The sequence below is a fragment of the Mixophyes fleayi genome, chromosome 4 (assembly GCF_038048845.1).
Source record: "Mixophyes fleayi isolate aMixFle1 chromosome 4, aMixFle1.hap1, whole genome shotgun sequence".
Taxonomy (NCBI): domain Eukaryota; kingdom Metazoa; phylum Chordata; class Amphibia; order Anura; family Limnodynastidae; genus Mixophyes; species Mixophyes fleayi.
Window position 1 is genome coordinate 181,707,315 of NC_134405.1, and position 13,687 is coordinate 181,721,001.

At 36.3% G+C, this 13,687-nt stretch overlaps 1 protein-coding gene across 1 annotated transcript; it reads right to left on the bottom strand.

Annotated features, from left to right (window-relative positions):
• Nucleotides 1-576: 576 nt before the first annotated feature.
• LMOD2 (leiomodin 2) lies at nucleotides 577-13,687 on the bottom strand. Its single transcript, XM_075208931.1, has 3 exons — nucleotides 13,294-13,687; nucleotides 8,649-10,076; nucleotides 577-896 (listed from the first exon to the last, which is right to left on the bottom strand). Exons 1-3 carry the CDS (start codon nucleotides 13,561-13,563, stop codon nucleotides 870-872), a joined length of 1,725 nt encoding a protein of 574 aa, XP_075065032.1. The 5' UTR covers nucleotides 13,564-13,687; the 3' UTR covers nucleotides 577-869.

The following is a 13,687-nucleotide window of genomic DNA, read 5'->3' on the forward strand; positions in this document are numbered from 1 at the left end:
AGCCAGTCATTCCGATGAGGCAGCTGTCCGGCATTTCACTTGGACGTCAGTGCGCCGTTCATTCATGTTAATTTAAAGTGGCAATGTTTGGACCCCTCAGGCTTACTGTTTAAGCAGTAAGCCTGAGGGGTCCGAACATTGCTGGATCTTCGGGTTTAAGGTAAGTCTGCTTAAATTGCCTTCTTCTTTTTCAGGAATCGTCATTTTAGTGGAGGTGTAAATCTTGTCAGGGTTTTTGTCCCCATTAACACATACCCAACCCGTTTTTACCTGTCTGCTCACACTAAGTAATTAGGCCCTGAGCATTTTCAACTGTTAAATGCATAAAATAATTAGAAAGTTAAAAAAAACCTAGTTATGATACCCCTACTCAAATCAGTGGTCACGCATTATAGTACTTACTATGCTAATTTGCTTCACATTACACATTTAACTTTTTACCATTAAAGGGCTAGTAAAATGTTGTGGTTCACTTTATTGGTAAGTATTGTGTGTTCAGTTTTCATCCCTGTTACATACTTAGAAAAATAATATTCACACCCAAGGACACAAATTTTTATTACATGTTCATTAAAAAAACAAGCCAAAGAAACAAAACATTTTAGTGCAAAACACAAGGTCTGTGATCATGTTCCAACATAGATAAATATATCTTTATTCTCTATTAAAGAAAAAATTAAATATTTAATTAAAAAAAGAAGTTACTCAGTATTTACATATATTTTTTTTCCCCTCACTTGTGCATCATGGTTAAAAGGATTAAATGTATGTTTCATTTTTAAGAGGGCGCTTAGCTAGCTTCAAATATGTTTAATAAACTGCAGATAACTCAGTAGATTTTGTTAAAAACTTTTCTATAGATGTCGAAATTACCGGAGTGATTTTGGGACTTCCACCTGCAAAATAAAAACATTGTTAGCCAGTTCTGTATGCCAGAAATGTTATTTCATTTTAACAAGTCTTAATTTTTTTTTTACATATTGCCATATGTGATAAAGATAATACATTATGCATATCTGAACATGCAAGCAATAATATAAGCATACATATTTTGCTCAACTAGCTGAGTATTTATAGCAACGTAATCTAGTGACAGGTGGGGTTCCAGTGGTTGCCAATCCCAGTCTGAGCATTTGCAATGTTAGGCAAATGAAATACTTCCATGCTTAAGATTCTTTCTAATACCACACAATGAATATCACTCTAGTGGGTATATTTACTAAACTGCGGGTTTGAAATATTGGAGATGCTGCCTATAGCAACCAATCAGATTCCAGCTTTCATTTATTTAGTGCATTGTACAAAATGACAGCTAGAATCTGATTGGTTGTTATAGGCGACATCTCCATTTTTTTCAAACCTGCAGTTTACTTGCGTTCCTAATGCAATTGCAGAGAATACAAATTCATTGAAAAATAAAACTTATTCCATGAATGGGCGTAGACATCAAAGGAGCTGCACAGAACTGGTAATTGTTTTCTCCCTTATTATTAGAGATTCAAGTAAGCTCTAAAGATTTGTGATCAAAACAGGGGGCCTCTGAGACTCCCATTAACGCCAACAAATTACATCACAGCTAGCATGGGAAACCCTCTTGTGATTTGCTGTGCAGTTAAGGGGAGTTTTGGTCAATTGTGTCACGCCGCCGCTGTACTTACCTTCTGGTCCCACAGATTGCAGCTCGGTTTCTCCTTCAGTCCCAGGTCCAGCAATGTATCTGATGTTATGGCAGCACAGTGGCTAATTGGTTAGTACTTCTGTCTTACAGCACTGGGGTCATGAGTTGAATTCCCGACTATGGCCTTATCTGTGAGGAGTTTGTATGTTCTCCCCGTGTTTGCGTGGGTTTCCTCCAGGGTGCTCCAGTTTCCTCCCACACTCCAAAAACATACTGGTAGGTTAATTGGCTACTAACAAATTGACCCTAGTGTGTGTGTGTGTGTGTGTGTTAGGGAATTTAGACTGTAAGCCCCAATGGGGCAGGAACTGATGTGAGTGAGTTCTCTGTACAGCGCTGTGGAATTAGTGGCGCTATATAAATAAATGGTAATCATGATGATGTCCTCCTCTGGTGCACCCGTTGTAAACAGAGCTCTAAACACTGATTTACACAAGCGACTGTCTCCCTATACTGTGCTATATTTACTTCCAGGCTGCATCTTGGAATGCTTGGTTTTGATCTCGTCTTAGTTGTGACTTTTCTTTGGCTCCTGATTCTGCACCTTGCAGTCCACTTGTGTGCTAGCCCCGGTTTGTCTGCCCTTCTCATCTCCTACATTTTGTTCACTTTTCTATGTATTACCATTCATGCGAGCTCCCAACAGCAAAGCCCATACTATTTTGCAGCAGTTTCTGATGAAAACAGGGGGGCTTGTTAGAGTCTGCACCTCTGTTTGTAAGTGCAAATTTTAGGTGATGAAAAGGAATCTACTCATTGTGGGATAAATTATTGTTCAGTCACTTTTTGGCAGGGCTCCAAGACGAGCAGTTTGTGGCATAAACTTTTAAATATTTTTCACTAAGATTATCTTTTGGATTAAAATTTGAAGACCTGTCCTGGTTTTCCCTTTGGATTAAAAGTAAAAGTGCTTTGTTGAATTTCCCTTTTGATTAAAAGAAGAAGAGCTGGCTTGGATTTCCCTTTGGGTTAGAGGAAGATATATCTTCTATTTCATCAATGACATTTATTTTTGGAATACATATTTTCCCCTTTGGAAGATCTGACTTGGGTTTCCTTAAAGTCATTCCCTTTTGGATAACAATTTTTTTCTCCATGAATTTAAAGAAGATTAAACTTGACATTTCCATTGTATTACAAACTAATGATATTTCCCTTTGGATTAATAAATGATAGGAATACCTATAGAACTATAGTGCTATAATAAAGTGATGAACAAAGAGGGTTTTAGTTAATTAAATACAAATATTTGAAAGTGTTGTGTTCACATATACCATATTTGTATATTTGGCAGGGGTTTTAGTGAATCTGTTTTTATTACACTAGAACCATTGGGGGTGCACATTTGCAACTCCAAGGGTGCCAGTTTTTCCCCTACCATGAGTGCCAGTGCCACTGTTAGTACCGGGAAAATATTTTTAGCATGGGACTAGTAGTCTTTCTGGCAGGGGAGGGGGCGTGCTGTATAACTGTGGGGCTATTTATGCTTTTTTAGTGGGAGGAGAAGGTGGCATGCTCTTTAAACAAAGCAAAAAAAAAAATACTATTTGAGTTTCTACTATTCGTTGCAATAGCCCATTGATATCAAATGGGTTTCAACATGCTGGAAATCCCGCTGAACTGAATGGGCTATTGAAATCATTGTCACTTGCATCTGGACACATTCACAAATGCATGTAAACATATCAAGCGCATAGCAACTGTAAGCTTACTGCATGTGCACTGCATATAGAATGCCGTCCTTAATGCGAACACTTGCCTGCAAATTATACAGACAAACCTGGTTGTCTATCTCCTCCATCTTTGATTATTGGCAATGTAGCCATCATCTTTGGGTGTATATTACACCCTCCACTTGTAGTTGAATAGAAAAAAAAGCAGCCTGCATAGACTGTGGAATTAGAAAGTAAAAATAAATGGACCAAGGCAGTTTGGTATCTGTCTGCATCAGGCCCTCTCTCCACTAGGAGTAAAATAGAAAACTATTCAGCCGTTATAGAGTCTAGAATATAAATAGAAATTGAGAAAGGCAATTTGGTATCTGTCTGCATCATAATCATCAACATCATCATTAGTGCCCTCGTCGCCTACACAAATCTCCCCCTCATCCTCTTCTAATTCAAAAGTGGCATCCTCAATTGGTGTATCACCGACTACACTCGGGCTGTTTTGTCACACATCAGCAGAACTGCTGAAAGGAACCTTCTTTATGGGTACACTGTCACTAACAGAGTGCTCACGATTAGACATACCACTGGTGGATGGACTCTCCACAGGGATTGGTGTCATTTTCTGATTCAGAGCATACATTATCCTCGAATGCCATACTGTTTTCTTACAGCTCGGCTTTCACGCGTAACAGTACTTGTGCACCACTTTTAGACTCCAAATTACTTGGTTTTGCTTTGGCACGAGTGTCCGTACAAGAAGAAGGCTCAGTAACATTTTTTGATCTGCCACTAATAGACAAAGGTGAAGGCCTCATTCTCTCTTTGCCACTGCGTGTGTAGAATGGGATGATGGTAATTTTTTTTTGATCGGCAGTTAACTTTTCCTCAGTTACACTTCTTTTTCGCTTTAACACTGTAAATTTTTTTTGGGTGTGTGTTTTCTTGCCTGATTTCAAAAGACGGTGTAGTTTGACATTGCCTTTTCCAGATTACGTACTGGGAACACTACCATCAGGACTGATAAATTTCTGCAAAAGAATGGGGGACACCCCAACAGCAAATGGGAGTGCTAAATATATTTTATTTACACTGCTGCAAAATAGGACTTTTTTCACAGCCAGATAAATTTCTGCAAAAGAATGGGGGACACCCCAATAGCACTTGAAGTGCCAGAAACTGAACAAAAACCCTCCTCTCTTCTCCTCTTACTGCTGTAACAACTGGTACTAAGCTTTCAATGGTATTGAATACAATCAATCACTGTCCCTGCGCTGATATAGCCAGTGTGACCTAACCCTGCTTTCTCCCTCTGTCAAATGGCGATGGATTGCTGTGGAAGCTGGTATTTATGCTTTTCAAATCTCATGAGATCCGAGCTCAGAAGAACGAATACGTCACAATGACGTTTTGCCTCGATTTTGAAACCGAACGGGTGGGAGAGTTCTCGGATACCCTAAATTCGGTAGAATTCGGATCTCGGGGAACCAAGCCCGCCCATCTCTAGTTTATATGCATTTTCGCTTGCAGTTTATTATGTGTCTCTTATCTCAAATGCAACACCAGTGAGTAAACGGCCTTATGGAGATGAGACACTTTTTCTTCTACATTCTAACCTGTGTTCACAATATACTGTATTTTTTGATACATAATATAAAAATTGTATAACACATAAGAAAACTTGTAACAACAATGTAACTATAGCTGAATTTTCTGGAATTAGAAACATAGAATTTGATGGTAGATAAGAACCACTTTGCCCATATATTCTGTCCATTTTTTAACCTATGGTAACTTGCAACCCTATATGATCCTTAGCTCTTTGTAAGGATACTGTATGTCTATCTCAAGCATGTTTAAATTGCTCTACTGTATTAGCCTCTACCACCTCTGATGGGAGACTATTTCACTTATCCACTACCCTATCTGTGAAATAATTAGGGTTCATCTGAACCTACTTCCCTCCAGTTTCAGTGCATGTCTTCGTGTTCTAATTTGAAGAATGTTTCCCTACTGTACTTTGTTAAAACCCTTGATATATGAATTATTTCTAACCACCATAACTAAAGACAATAGCTGAAATTTGCAAGTGAGTAGTTCCTAAAGTGCATTTCTACACATGTATGAATGATATCATGTCTCAAATAAAAAAAGTTTTAAAGTCGGAAACAACCTTGTTGCTGGCTATAATATATTACACACACATATATATTTATATATATATATATATATATATATATATATATATATATATATATATATATATATGTATGTATATATATATATATATATATATATATACAGGCCAGTAATTAACAATGAGCTTTGATTGGTAGTCCTGGCAGGCATACATAAGAATACAAAATATGATAAGAATATGAATCAACTCTGTTGCCCTTGAAAAGAATGCGTGTGGCCTTTACATAAACATGGTCTTCATTTTGGGTATGCTGTGTTACAAGTGTGGTGTTTTATTTAATGTACTGAAGTGTTAGCTATACTAAAGGGCTTAATGGTGTTTATGCTGTAAACTGTTTACATGATGAATGCAGAAGGCGTTTAAAGCAGACACCAACTCTGTTAATGGGCCTTGGCTTATTATATCTGTGCTGGACAAGGTTGCCAGGTCACCATGGCACCTAGAAAATATGTCCTGGCAACTGTGTCATGTCCTCTCTTCTGTGCTGTGCCGTTGGATCTCCCATCCCCTCCTCACATGAACCATGATGGAACCATGTAGAACTAACTCCCATCACAGTGTTCTTAAATACTGTCCTATTTCAGCAGCCAGAGCAGCATTCTACATAGAAACCACAGTTCTGACATCACTGAGGTCTTTGCTGAATGAAGGAGTGCAGAAAGCTCTAAGTGCTAAATAATGCCTGATCACTGCAAGTTTTGGGGTGGCAATGTTTTACCAATTATATATATATATATATATATATATATATATATATATATATATATATATATATACACATACCACCCTTTTTTAAAATGTGACCTACATTTTAGATTACAGAATCAATGGCTTCTGACATTTGACCCTAGAATCTACTTTGTAATTTGTCTAAAACTGCATTATACTTATGTGCATGGTTAACGTTATATAAAGTAGCTTTGAAGTAGCAACCACTTTGGGTTGCAAAATACAGTATTGTGTAAGCAGGATGATAATTGCATTACATTTTATAATTTAACATTTTTAAGGCAGTGTCTAGTCTTTCTTCTGGTATTGGCATCTGAATTGGTACCCAGCCATAATCTACCATAAATATTTGTATTTCATAACTCCCAACATTCCAGGTCCAAAAATTGAGACCCAATTGTGATGCCCTAAATTTGCCCCAATCATGCCCATATTTCCAATGACTCAACCTAAAATTGTCAAGCCCTGTGCCTTTTGAATACCCAAAATTGGGACTCTACTGTGAATATCAGGACTGTTTTTGGATAATGACATTAGCATAATGTTTATTATGTCATGCAAATATTGTTAATTATTATAGCTTATGTGATTTTACATATGCAATGTGTCTCGTCCTATTTTTTTATGGTTTGAAAATAAAAAGATTAAAAAAATATATATTATTATAGCTTACAAAAAATTAGAAACAACTAACGTATACTCTTCCAGCAAGGGAAGTAGCAATTTCTTTTAAAAGAAGCCTATACTTTACTAATGCCTGAGACACCTTTCTCATATTGCACCATTATATGCCAAGGTCCGATCATGGACTGTAACATAGCAATGTGCTTTATACAAGATATGTCTGATATTCTACTTTTAATGTATTTGACTTATTATTTAGTTGTAGTCAATTGCTTCTTTCAGTGCTTTTGAGAATATCTGTCAAAATTACATCAGCTACATATCACTTATATTAATCTCTGTAGATATCTTCTGATTGATAAAAACCACCATTTCAAAAACAATGAGCTTTTGTTGTTATAGTGCTCTGCTGTCCAGTATTTTCAGGTTATAATGTCTCCTAGGGGTAAATGTATCAAGCTGAGAGTTTTCCGGCGGGTTTGAACAACCAATCAGATTCTAGCTATCATTTATTTAGTACATTCTACAAAATGACAGCTAGAATCTGATTGGTTGCTATAGGCAACATCTCCACTTTTCAAACCTGCTGGAAAACTCTCAGCTTGATACATTTACCCCCTAGTATTCAAAGTGGAAATTTGGTATAGAAAATCTAAGTGAATGGAATTTGATAGTTTTGCTATGAAGGCAGTAGGAGAAATGGTGTTATGGTGTACCTCCATATACAGGTCCACTTCAGCCCCCAATGTCTCCACATTCTTGGCAAAAGCAAGTATTCTCTTATAGAGTTTGGTTCTAACATAGGGGCCTAGAGCAAAAATACACTATCCAATATAGATTATTTTTTCCCTTAATAAAGCACATATAACTCCTTTACTTCTTTAATGACCAGGCCAATTTGTGTGTTACATATGGAAAACCTTTTCTTGCTGTTTTACAAGATAATTGTAGATAGTTTTTGGAAACTTTCTGTTTGCAACATATGTACTGTATATATTTATTCATATTAAATAAATAAAAAGTTTCTAGAAAAAAATGCCTTAACCATGGTTCTGCTCTTATTTTCACGCAGGTACATTTATACACAGGTACATATACTTGTGTATCTTTACTTATGTGGTTTAGAATAAAGTTTGAATCTAGGGGGGGATTCTATAAAAGTGTAAAAAAACAGAACGTGGAGGAAAATTGTCTTTATGGTAGTTATAAATTAACTCTATATAGTATAAAATACTAACACTTTTATCTTGTTTAAAAAGTACATGAAAACTGGATGTAAAATTGATGTTTTTTGTTTTTTACACAATAGGGAGTCAATTACCACATAATATTGTGTTAATCTACCTCCATTGTAAGGACAGTTTGCTTTCACTTTCAGCTTTCGCAACTTTTATTCCCTGTGTTTATGTTTTTATTCCGTGAGCATTTCATTAGATACACTGGGCCTAATTCTTTAAGGAAAGTAAGGCAAAAAAATGAGTTGATCTAGAACATGCCTTACCCAACTATAATTCTGTCCCCACATTTTAAATTTGCCTCCCCTCCAATGCAACATGGTTTTGCCAAGGTGCAAAGTTACTCATTATTTTTGCCTTATTTTCCTTAATGAATCAGGCCCATTATGTTGATAACTACGTTATTGAACAAATATGCATGTAAATACACAGCCTAGATATTTTTCATCATTGTAAAACTTTTGAATATGCTCTGAAGGCTTTAGGCATGTTTATTTAGACATTATTATACATACCCTCTTCAACTGTTTTAAACTGCTGCCTCTGATAGCTTCCATAAGATCATCATGAGCAGATTTTTGAGGTGTAGATGGTCTCGAACCCTCCTCAACTTTGTTGTCTGAAATTGATCTTAGTGAATTTTTAATTTCTTTCAATATGTTATTTTGTTCTTTTTTACTTTTTTTCCCTTTTGTCTTACTCTGTCCATTTTGAATTTTTTTCGCAGATCTCTCATGTTGTTTGATAACTTCAGCAATATTCCGTGTTGGAACCTTTTTTTCTTGAGTTAATAGAAGTAGAGGAGGAACAGATGGTGGAGGTGGGGGTGGAGGTGGAGGTGGTGGTGGAGGAGGCGGTGGTAAGGTAATTGGTAAGGTAGACTGAACTTTTCTAGTAAGTTTTGGAGATGACCATGGTGAACTTCTAGGTGAAGGATATGGGGAGGACCCTGGAGTTCCTTTCTGCAAGGTCTTGGTCCTCAGATTAGATGTAGGATCATAACCAGATTCCTTTTGTTCCTGCATTCTCCTCTGTCTCTGCTTGTCCATATTTCTGGTAAGGATGCTTGTCATCGACATACGTGGTCCTGGAAGCTCAAAGTGATAACCTAGCTTGACAATACTTGTATTGTCTTTTACTAATTTCACTATTTCCATTTCCACTTGACTTCCCATAATGTGTCTCTGATTATGAAACCTTAGTTCAGTCAGCACACTGTTGGAATACTGAAGAGCTCTCATGATTGCTAATATCCCCTTCCCTGTTATGAAGTTTGATTCTATGTTTAGACATGTAATATTTCTATTAATCCTCAACATATTAGAAATAGCTATTGCAACATTGTCATCAGCATGAGTGTTTGCTAAACTAAATACTTTAACATTTGTGTTATTTTTCAGAGCCTCTGTAAATTCCACCAATGTATCAGCTTTAGCATTCTCCATGTTATTTAGGTTAACTTCATAAGTCTCTGGATCATTGATTTTGATACTTTCAAGAGCTTCCTCAATGACCGTTGGATTTGAGAGGACAAGGCTTGGAGTCTTCTGGTTTATAGGCTCATCTGCTTGTCTGCTATATTTGCCACTGTTTCCACTGAAGCCATTGCAGGTTGCATTATCAACAGTAACTCCATTACATTTTATAGTAGGTGCCTGGATGGGAATTTTTATAGCTTCACACGGTTTATTTTCACTACACATTACCTCTTCTTTCATTTTTTCTTTGTCACTATCCTCAACTTCACCCTCTACTTCTTCTCCTTCAGTGTCCTTCTCCTCTTCATCTTCTTCTCTTTCAGTGTCATTTTCCTCTTCTTCATCTGCTTCAGTGTCCTTCTCCTCTTCTTCATCTTCTTCTGTATCAATTTCCTCAGAAATCTCACTGTTACTCCCCATAAAGTCATCCTCCTCACTTCCTTCTTCTTCCTCTTCCCTAGAGTTCTAAAGAACAAGAGGAATTACAGTTAAATAGTGATTATAATATATATATATATATATATATATATATATATATATATATATATATACATACATATACAAACACATACTATAAGAAGAATTCACCCCTTTGCAAGTGTTTACATTTTATATTTTTACATTCTAGCGGTTACTTGAGAATTCAAATTGATTACAAAGTAGCAAAGTAGTATCGCTGAGATGCACTTACATTAATTCTGAAGCAATCAGCTTGGGCAGCACGGTGGCTTAGTGGTTAGCATTTCTGCCTCACAGCACCTGGGTCATGAGTTTGATTCCCAACCATGGCCTTATCTGTGTGGAGTTTGTATGTTCTCCCCGTGTTTGTGTGGGTTTCCTCCGGGTGCTCCGGTTTCCTCCCACAATCCAAAAACATATTAGTAGGTTAATTGGCCGCTATCAAAAAATTTACCCTAGTCTCTCTCTCTCTGTCTGTGTGTGTGTGTGTGTGTGTGTGTGTGTGTGTATGTTAGGGAATTTAGACTTTACGCTCCAATGGGGCAGGGACTGATGTGGGTGAGTTCTCTGTACAGCGCTGCAGAATTAGTGGCGCTATATAAATAAATTATGATGATTTACTTGAGAATTCAAATTGATTACAGAGTAGCAAAATAGTATTACTTTTACTGAGATGCACTTAAATTAATTCTGGAGCAATCAGTTATCGTCAGTGGTTACATAATTAATTGATTAAACTACACCTGTGTACAATTAAAGTGTTTCAATTGATCTCAGAATAAGTACACTTACATGTTAAAAGTTTCAGAGATCATCATCACCAACATTTATTTATATAGCGCCAGCAGATTCCATAGCACTTTTTTTAGCCTCAGGGGAATGGCAATGTGTTGGATGACTGTTTGCTTCTTTAGTTATCAGACATAGGGTGTTCTTCCCAGGGGTGTTCAGAGATGATTAGGGCATTTCCAATTAAGAGCTTCATCATGAAAACCAAACAAATGCAAAGCAAATCTGAGAAAAGATTACTGAAGATCACCAATTTGTGGAAGGCTATAAGAAGAAGACTTTTAAATTCTCCTGAAGCACTCTCAAGATCATCTTAAACAATTGAGGGCATAACTATAAATTTGCCTATTGTCTAGCTATCCTTTAAAACTGAGCATCTTTGTGAGGGCACTTGTTAGAGAGGTCAACAAGAGCCTATGGCAACTGTTGCTGCGTTATAGTATTCCACATTAGAGATGGAAGAAACTGTCCGTGGGACAACAATAACATGCACTTCACAAATCTGCTCTTTATGGCAGGATCCTTTTCCAGTTCAGGGATTGGAAATCTTGTCATGATAGAGGTCAAAATGGATAGAAAAAGTTATAATTAAAAATACAGGAAGTTAATCTGCTGCAGTCCACAAGACACGTAAAAGAACTGGGAAAAAATTTAATTATAGGAGGAAAATGACCCAAACCATACAACAAAAGCCATATGGGATTGGATTAGATAAAAAAAAATCCCCCTACAAATCAATGGAGCTCGAACAATATTGGGAAGAAGAGTGGGTGAAAATTGCAATGTTCAGATGTTCAAAGCTGGTAGAGGCTTATTCCAAATAGATGCATTGCTGTAATTGCAGCTAAAAGTGCTAATGCCCAAAAATTTAAATAAAAGGGGGGTTTATACTTACATAATCTGTTATTGTCTGTTTTTTGTTTGTCATTAATCATGAAAAAGCTTGTTGGTTTTTATTTGAAATTACAGATTATTTTTTGTTGATTAGTTGCAATAATTACCCAAAAAATTGAATTAGACTCCAAGATGGAAGAGATCATAGAACTCTATTAGACAAATATATGGACAACACTTGGATATGCAAAACTCTCACACACTGCCTGGGCTAGTGAGACATTCAGAGAAAAAGGCTCGGTCCCGGCACTTTGACTATGCGAGGATCACATTATCAATAGTAATAGCTACCAAGAGGAGTATTCTGAGAGGTAAGTAAAATATATAATAGAAATGAAATAATGGTGGCGAATAAACAGATAACCCTATCTTTACACCTGCTATGAGCCTATAAATTGATTGAGCAACTTCCACTTCTGTATTGAATAAACAGATATTGTCTATTTTTAAATTATTACATATAATACATGCCAGAATGTGTTATGTGTGTGTATATGTATGTATGTGTATATATATATATATATATATATATATATATATATATATATATATATATATATATATACATACATATACACATATACACACACACACACACACACACACACACATATATAGATACAGACACACACAGTATATATACTCTCTTCCTCTCTTACTGTTTGCTTGTAAATTCATTTCTACCTGTAATCACATTCTTATATTGTGCTTAAATATATTATTATTAAATATTATAGGTGTTATATGTATGTGTTATTGATATTGGGTTTGCTCATTACAAATTGTTGACTAGTGAAGAATACAGAGAAGCAATCACTTTGTCAAGAACACCCTGTGTCTGATAACTAAAGAAGCAAACAGTCATCCAACACATTGTCATTCCCCTGAGGCTGAAGCAAGATTTTATGATGGTTAAATATAGAAGCAATATAATAAGTGTTGATAACTACCATATTTGGAAAACAATCAAATACCACAGACAAGTGCGGGGCTTTGGCTCAGCAAAGGGAAATCTAGCAAAGTCAACAGGAGGGCTTTCTTTACACAACTTTTCCAATCATAAAATCCCACTTAAAGGCAACTAAAACAATAGCTTACATGTGCATATATAGGGGCATTGTACGGAAAAATTCTGTATTATGAAAACAGTTTGCTTGGCATTGGTGTCTAGTGACAGTTCAGCGGGATAATCAGGATAGTGGCTGCCACTAATAATTAAAAATTTACATAAGGTTATTTGAACAGTAATACTTATGCCCATGCTTTAATGAGCATATATTACAACAATTCTAAATATATTTTCTTATAAGTTATATACTATTTTTGAGCAGGTATATATACATTTCTCTGTACAGGGTAATTATTTACCTCTAAAGGAAATTTTATTAAAAATATTTTGTCCCCCAATTCACTACTTTATATTATATTAATATTTTATACACATTTTGTTACGCATTAATATACATTTTAAAATAGTTTCCAACTTAGTTTCCTATTTTTCATCACTTGGGTCCAATGAAAGCAATAGGCATACACCCACCTCAGTACAAGTGCCACTTTCCTTCTCCATTAACTTTTTGGTTTCTTTTTCCCAATAAGCCATCAGTGCTTCTCTGCTGAAGTTGACTGTTGGAGATTTTTCTGTTAAACTTTTTTGCCTCATTCCGACGGGAAGATTGTGGTCAGGCTCAATGTCCTCCAGTTCTCTTTCTAATTCCTGGAGCTCCTCTGGGGAGAGTGAAGCCAGTAGCTCATCTTCATCAATATCTTCATATTTACTGATCTCCCTCCTGTATCCAAAGGCAGACATGGTACCCTTGGGCACTTCACGAGTGTCTAAAACCAACCCAGGCAAACAACTAACAAGTATGAAGAGAGAAACTGCAAATAAATGAGCTGTGTCCTGTGTGTTGTGTAAGCAGCCACTGGCAAGT

Excerpts from the sequence above, each read along its gene's own strand:
- LMOD2 (XM_075208931.1), bottom strand. The coding sequence starts at position 13,563 with ATGTCTGCCTTTGGATACAGGAGGGAGATCAGTAAATATGAAGATATT. Across the intron at positions 10,077-13,293 it reads AAAGTGGCACTTGTACTGAG|AACTCTAGGGAAGAGGAAGA; the intron begins GTGGGTGTATGC and ends CTTGTTCTTTAG. Across the intron at positions 897-8,648 it reads GTTTAAAACAGTTGAAGAGG|GTGGAAGTCCCAAAATCACT; the intron begins GTATGTATAATA and ends TTTATTTTGCAG.